The sequence below is a fragment of the Panthera uncia genome, chromosome D4 (assembly GCF_023721935.1).
Source record: "Panthera uncia isolate 11264 chromosome D4, Puncia_PCG_1.0, whole genome shotgun sequence".
NCBI classification, from domain to species: Eukaryota; Metazoa; Chordata; class Mammalia; order Carnivora; family Felidae; genus Panthera; species Panthera uncia.
This window is the reverse complement of record NC_064807.1, coordinates 85,512,066-85,518,891: the sequence shown is the minus strand read 5'-3', so window position 1 is coordinate 85,518,891 and position 6,826 is coordinate 85,512,066. Positions and strand designations below refer to the sequence as shown.

The 6,826-nt window shown below is 63.6% G+C and overlaps 1 protein-coding gene across 2 annotated transcripts; it reads left to right on the top strand.

The window, feature by feature from the left end:
• Positions 1 to 293: 293 nt before the first annotated feature.
• On the top strand, positions 294 to 6,819 carry ASB6 (ankyrin repeat and SOCS box containing 6). 2 transcript variants are annotated; one of them, XM_049630040.1, is made up of 6 exons: positions 303 to 574; positions 2,061 to 2,242; positions 3,289 to 3,395; positions 3,553 to 3,661; positions 4,707 to 4,793; positions 4,901 to 6,819. In XM_049630040.1, the coding sequence occupies exons 1-6, from the start codon at positions 462 to 464 to the stop codon at positions 5,566 to 5,568; spliced, it is 1,266 nt and encodes a 421-aa protein (XP_049485997.1). In that variant the 5' UTR covers positions 303 to 461; the 3' UTR covers positions 5,569 to 6,819. The 2 variants fall into 2 exon arrangements, with proteins under 2 accessions (XP_049485998.1, XP_049485997.1); XM_049630041.1 differs by lacking the exon at positions 3,553 to 3,661 and having other exon boundaries at positions 294 to 574; positions 4,901 to 5,101.
• Positions 6,820 to 6,826: the final 7 nt, after the last annotated feature.

Genomic DNA, 6,826 nt, shown 5'->3' with positions numbered 1-6,826 from the left:
CCGGGTGCTAGCGCAGCGGCCAGCCAGGGCGCCCTATGGGCGGAGCTCGGACGGCGCCCAGCGGCCGCGGACGGGATCGCAGGGCGGAGCAGGGCCGGGCCGGGCCGGGCCGAGGCGGGCCCGCGGTGGGTGGCGATCAGGCTGGCCGGCAGGTCCTCGCCCTCCACTCCCCGGGGGCCGGTGTCCGGGACACCCCCAGCGCTCTCCCCGGGTCGCGCCGCGGTTCCTCCGAGCCCGCAGGGGGCGCTGTCGCCGCCGCTCGCTTTCCTGGGCGCCGCGGACCGGAAGTGCGGGGGTCACTTCCGGCGCGGAGCAGCGGGGTGGAAGGCGGGCCGGCCGGCGGGGCGCGGGGGCTGGACCTGCAGAAGCCGGGTCGAGCCCGCTGCCTTCGGAGCGCGCACAGTCGGCGTCTGGGCCTCGGCGGAAGGTGCGGCCGCCCTGCCGCGCCCGGGGCCGCCGCCATGCCGTTCCTGCACGGCTTCCGGAGGATCATCTTCGAGTACCAGCCGCTGGTGGATGCGATTCTGGGCTCCCTGGGGATCCAGGACCCTGAGCGGCAGGAGCCTCTGGACGGGTAACTAGCTTCCTTGCCGCCGACGCTGCCGCCCTTCGGTTGTCACTGCAAGTGTGGCGGGGACGGGGGCGGCTGCGGCCCCGCTCCGCAGATGAAGTTGCGTTGCTTCGAGCGTGAGCTCCTGCACCTGGCTCGAATCTTGCCCTCGGCAGGATGGAGGGTGCTCGAGGCCGGCGGAGGGAGGCCTGCAGGGTGGAGTGGCGGCCGGGCCTCCGCCTCGGCGCCCCACCCTGTGCGCTGTCGGCCTGCTGCCGGTTGCAGGGGAGCAGGGTGGAGTCCGAGGGCCTCGGGTTTTACCCCAGAGAGGTGCGAACCTGAACTTTCTGTAAATGAGTTTGCATTTTACGTAGACAGGAGCGGGTGTATCCGTGAACTTGTGGGAACGGTGTCAGAGAGTGAGGCGTTCAGGGATACGTCAGCGAGCTAAACAAAACCCCCGGCCTTCCTGGTGCTTCTGCATCAGAGGAGAGAGACTGAGGATCACGAGTCAGGTGTCTGCATATTCCGTGTAATGGAGAAGAGCGCAGAGGAAATGGGGAAGCCGGTGTGTGTTTCTGGGATCCTTTGGAATTTGAAACAGCGGTTATCATGCGTCTCTCTAGGGACTTGGGTGGAAACACAGGCTTTTCTTCATCACCGCTCTGTTCACTTTGAGACTTGTTCTGAAAACACAGTGTAAGGTGTTTCCTTAACTCCAAGGCAGTTTGGGGGGGGGGGGCCTTTTGTAGTCCCAGAATTTTTGCTTTGTATGCATGGTGCGCTCCCCCCTCCCCAGGGCCGGGGAACGAGACGGATTCCTGCCCAGGCAGTAAGGATGGAACCTTGATCTTGACGACTGAAGGGTGGCGGATGGATGACGCTAAGGGAGTGGGGAGCACCGGTGGGGAGGGGAAGCCTCACTCAGAGGAGCAGGTGGCGGCCAGGGAAAGAGAGCTGCGTGCAGGTTCACGGAGCTGTCCGCGGGCCTGCGCTTTTGGGGAAAGGCTCGGCAGGTCTCGGAGGTCTGCGCTGGCCGGGCAGGTGGCGTTGGGGCTGGGGTGTGAAGGGCCACCTTCTGGGGACTGGGAAGCTAAAAGCCTCCGAGTGTGGGCGGGGGAGGAGGGCCTGGCTGTGGGGGTGTTGCCTGGGCTGCTCTGGCAACTTCTGCAGCTCAGGGATGGTCCGTGCCCGGGGAAGGAGTGGTCGCAGCAGCACGGCTGTGTGAGGCTTTGTTCCCAAGCCAGGGACCAGATTCTCTGGGCAGGAGGATGGAGAAAACCCCAGTTCTTTCTCAGCAAACCCGAGGGGCCGGCTGGGGTTAAAAGATCCAGCTCGCTCTGTCTCTACCGCAGACCTTTTCCGAGGAGACGTTCTGCCCCGCAGAACCAGGCCCTGGCGTGGGTGGGGCGGGGGGGGGGGGGGGGGGGGGAAGACCACCCGCCAGCCCGGGCAGGCGGGTCCCACAGCCGTGCCCACCCTCACCCGGTCCGCCCCTCTCCTGCCCCAGGTCCAGTTATGTTGCCAGCGAGGAGAGCCGGATCCTGGTTCTCACTGAGCTGCTGGAGAGAAAGGCCCACTCCCCGTTTTACCAGGAAGGTGTGAGCAACGCCCTGCTGAAGATGGCCGAGCTGGGGCTGACCCGGGCGGCCGACGTTCTCCTGCGCAACGGGGCCAACCTCAACTTTGAAGGTCAGCTGGAGCCCGGGGGGGCCAGGGGCGGGTAGGTGGCTCGAGTGTGGCTGGGCTTTGGGTGGGCCACGTCTTCAGGCGCTGCTTTTCTTGTCCTCTCGGGAGCCGCCTCCCTCCTTCCTTTCGCGGGGGACCACTGAGGCGGCCCGTCCCCCTGCTTCCCACCTCTGGTCCAAGAGCGAGTTTGTTGCTGCTTCCTCCGTGTGACTGATTCAGCAAACTCTCCCGGCTCCCAGCGAAATCCCTGCTTCCGTTATCGTGAAAACGCGGCTGGTGGCACTGTGCCCAGAGCGCGGGGACAGCAATTTCTGCCACTCGTTCTGAGCCATCTCACATTTTGGCTCACGCCAGAGGGAGAGGGGCAAACACAGAAGCTACACTGGGTGTAAGTCACGGCAGGACCGGGTTGGCTTCTAGCTTCTAAGTGCCGGCGGTGGGGATGGAACCGTTTTCCTCTCTGGCTTGCTCGCCGGGAGGGCGGGGTCAACCAGGAGACGTTCAGGGCTGACCTGGGACCAGATGGGGGTCTTTGAGCTGACCCAGGCTGTGGCCAGGCGTGCCTTCCCCCCCCCATCTGATGACAGGCTTAGAGGGCGCTAGGGTCCTAGGCTCCCGGAGGGCCGGCCCAAGAGCTGAGGGGCGGGGGCTGTTACAAAGTCAGTTACCCGGACACTGGCTTTGAGGACGTGGCTGTCACTACTGGGGTTGAGGAGTTGTCACTCTGGGTGTTTCTCCCAGCCGCCCGAGAAGGGGCGCCCTGTCTTATGGTTCTGTTTTACAGAAGAGGAGAGTAAAACCCAGACAGATTAGCTGCCCCCCCCCCCCGCCGGAATGGCGCCAGGACCCTGACCGAGCTCTGACTGCAGAGCTTGCGCTCTGGTATCTGATGAGGACGGCCGTGTCCTGACCCTGACCCCTGGTGGTGCCGGGCCCCTGGGCCACCCCAGGGGGCGGGTGTGCTGGGGCTGAGCCCGAGGCCAGGTGCTGGGGTCCCGCGAGGAGGTGGTGATAGGCAGGACTGACATCAGCCGTGTCTGTGCCTTCAGACCCCGTCACCTACTACACGGCCCTGCACATCGCTGTCCTGCGAAACCAGCCCGACATGGTGGAGCTGCTGGTGCGCCACGGGGCCGACATTAACCGGAGGGACCGGGTAAGGGCGGGGCCCAGCCTGCTCTCAAGCAGGGACTGGGGGGGGGGGGGGGGGGGGGGGGCCCCCCCCGCCCCCGGGCGGGGGGGGGGGGGGGGGGGGGGGGCACGAGCAGCTTCCCAGGCCCCCGGGCCAACTCCGCTGTGCTCTCTTGCCTCAGATCCACGAGAGCAGCCCCTTGGACCTGGCCAGCGAGGAGCCGGAGCGCCTGCCCTGCCTGCAGCGCCTCCTGGACCTCGGGGCAGACGTCAACGCGGCCGACAAGCACGGTGGGTGCCCCCGGCGGGAAAGCGGGACGGCCGTGCGCCAGGTGCCTCGTGAGGGACACCCACAGCAGCCCAGGACAGCGGCCAGGTGGGCGGGCAGGCTGGACGCGGCTCGTGCGATGACGCAGCGGACGCACGGGTGCATCTTGCTGACCCGCCACAGAGGCTTTAGGGAAGGAGAAGTGGCACAGCCCTTGGCCCCGCGCCGGCCGCTTGAGGGCTCTCTGGGGGAGGAGGCGGGGCGCGCGCGCGCTCAGATTCTGCCGGGGAGCCGTGGCTTCTCGGGAAAGCCTCGGCCCAGGCCTCAGGCAGCGTCTGAGGGTCCAGGAACCATTCTGTTCCTGGTTTTGTGCGGGTGGAAAGACAATGACCAGAAACCTGTCACCCTCAGCCCTGGCTCTGAGAGGTCAGTCCTTTTTGAAGCTGGCCTTCTGGGGGTGTCTGGCTGCAACTCTTGATCTCGGGGTTGTGAGTTCGAGCCCCACGTCAGGTGCAGAGATTACTTAAAAAATAAGATCTTTGGATGGGGTGCCTGGGCGGCTCGGCCGGGCACCCGACTCTTGATTTCAGCTCAGGTCACGATCTCAGGTTTGTGGGATTGAGTCCTGAGTAGGGCTCCTTGCTGACAGCACAGGGCCTGCTTGGGATTCTCTCCCTGCCCCTCCCCTGCTCACACACACATTTTCTCTCTCTCTCTCTCAAAATGAATAAACTTAGGGGCGCCTGCGTGGCTCAGTCGGTTAAGTATCCGACTTCGGCTCAGGTCATGATCTCACGGTTCGTGGGTTCGAGCCCCGCACCAGGTTCTGTGCTGACGGCTCGGGGCCTGGAGCCTGCTTCGGATTCTGTGTCTCCTTCTCTCTCTGCCCCTCCCCCTGCTCACGCTCTCTCTCTCTGTCTCTCTCTCTCAAAAACGAATAGACATTAAAAAATTTAAAACGAAACAGAAAACAAAGTTCATTTTCTGATCCTGTTTTCCCTGCACCTCAGGGGTTGCCCTGACCTTGGCTTCCTGGCCCATACTCCTCCTCATTCTCTTTCTCTGTAGGAAAGACCGCGCTGCTGCACGCATTGGCCAGCAGTGACGGGGTGCAGATCTACAACACCGAGAACATCCGGCTCTTACTGGAAGGAGGTGAGGCGCGTCCGCAGTTCCCTGTCCTCTCACTGTGAAACGTTAAGCGTCACTTTGCAGGGGTTTGAGATCTTCTCCCACCTTGTTTTCTTGCCCGGCCCTTGCAGGGGCAGACGTCAAGGCCACCACCAAAGACGGGGACACCGTGTTCACCTGCATCATCTTCCTGCTCGGGGAGACGGTGGGAGGGGACAAGGACGAGGCCCAGATGATCAGCCGCTTCTGCTTCCAAGTCACGAAGCTGCTGCTGGCCCACGGGGCCGACCCCAGCGAGTGCCCGGCCCACGAGTCCCTCACCCACATCTGCCTTAAGAGCTTCAAACTGCATTTCCCTCTCCTGCGCTTCCTGCTGGAGTCCGGAGCAGCCTATAACTGTTCCCTCCACGGCGCGTCCTGCTGGTCTGGCTTCCACATCATCTTCGAGAGGCTCTGTTCGCACCCGGGCTGCGCGGAAGACGAGAGCCACGTGGACCTCCTGCGCAAAGCCGAGACCGTCCTGGATCTCATGGTGACTAATTCCCAGAAACTCCAGCTGCCCGAAAACTTCGATATCCACCCCGTGGGCAGCCTGGCAGAGAAGATCCAGGCCCTTCACTTCTCCTTGAGGCAGCTGGAGAGCTACCCCCCGTCCCTCAAGCACCTGTGTCGCGTTTACATCCGCCTCCACCTTCAGCCCTGGCCTGTGGACGTGAAGGTCAAAGCCCTGCCTCTGCCCGACAGGCTCAAGTGGTACCTCCTTAGTGAGCACAGCGGTACCACGGAGGAGGACATCTGATCGCTCCCCGACTGAAGGCGGCGGGGTCTGGGCAGCTCAGCCCGCTGGCAGATTTCGGTACCTGTGGCAGCCTTGGGGAGAACCTTCGGGCCTTCTGTCAGAAGGTATGGGTTGGGAGACGAGACTTCATCCGTACTGAGTACCAAGAAAACCAGGTGGGGCCTGGCAGCTAGTCATTCCAGTGGGAAAAGGCTCGGTCTTCCAGGGGGACCGCCCCCCAAGTCTCAACCACACTGGGAAAAGGGACAGGGTTTAGATTTGGGACAAGCATACACTCTGTTAATTTGAGGGGAGCACCGGGCAGGGTAGCTGTGAGGCCGGGTCCCGCTGAGAGCCGCAGGAGGCTGGTCTGTCCTGCGTGGGGCCCAGCGGATGCGAGGAAGCACGTGGGCCCGTCAGGGCACGGCCCGGCCTAGGCCGCCCTTCCCCCCCTCCCCCCATGAGATTACGTCACCCACAGAAGTGCTTCTAGCGGACTAAGGAGAAGAGCGAGCCGAGCCCTGCTGCCTCTGGCAGCTCTGGGGCCAGGTCATCCAACGGCCCCGTACCGGGCTCTGGTGGCAGCTCTGTGCCAAACCTGGGATCTAGGGGGACCGTGCCTTCTGCTACAAAGTAATCCTGCATGACCAGGGACAGCCCTTTCCAAGATGTCTCCATGTTGCGCGGGGTCCGTCTGGCGAAGAAAGCCACCAGTGCTGACGGCTGACTGTGCTGCTGTACAGGCTGAGCCCCCAGCGAGCCGAGTGCGAGTCGCGTGGGTCACTGAATTGTGTCACTGCCTAGGAAGGAAGCTGAGGCAAGTAAATGATTCACGCTAACGTGAGACGTTGTTCTTGGCTCTCAAGATCCTTGTGTAACGTTCCGGCCCCTCGGCGCCCCTCCCCAGCCTAGGATCAAGGCTTCCACTGCAGCCACTGTGTGGGCAGCACGTGGGGGGCACGGTTTTCAGGTAGCACGACGCTGCTGCCCCGTAAAGACGACCTCCGCCCCAGACCAGCTAGGACCTTTCCAATACGGGATTCACCCTTTTATTTTGTGACTTTGGCGAACGTCCACCGAGAAGCCGCGAGGCACAGCCCAGAGTGAGGCTACGGACTCCCCTTGCCGTAGGCTGTTGTGACGCTCACGTTAGGGACACCAGGGCTCAATCGCCAAACAGAACTTAGAACGTGAACGGCCCAGTGGCTGCAGGAGGCACCGCAAAGGCTCAGGCAGGGAGGGTGTAGATGGCCGGCCGCGGCTCTGCTGCCTGGCCCCC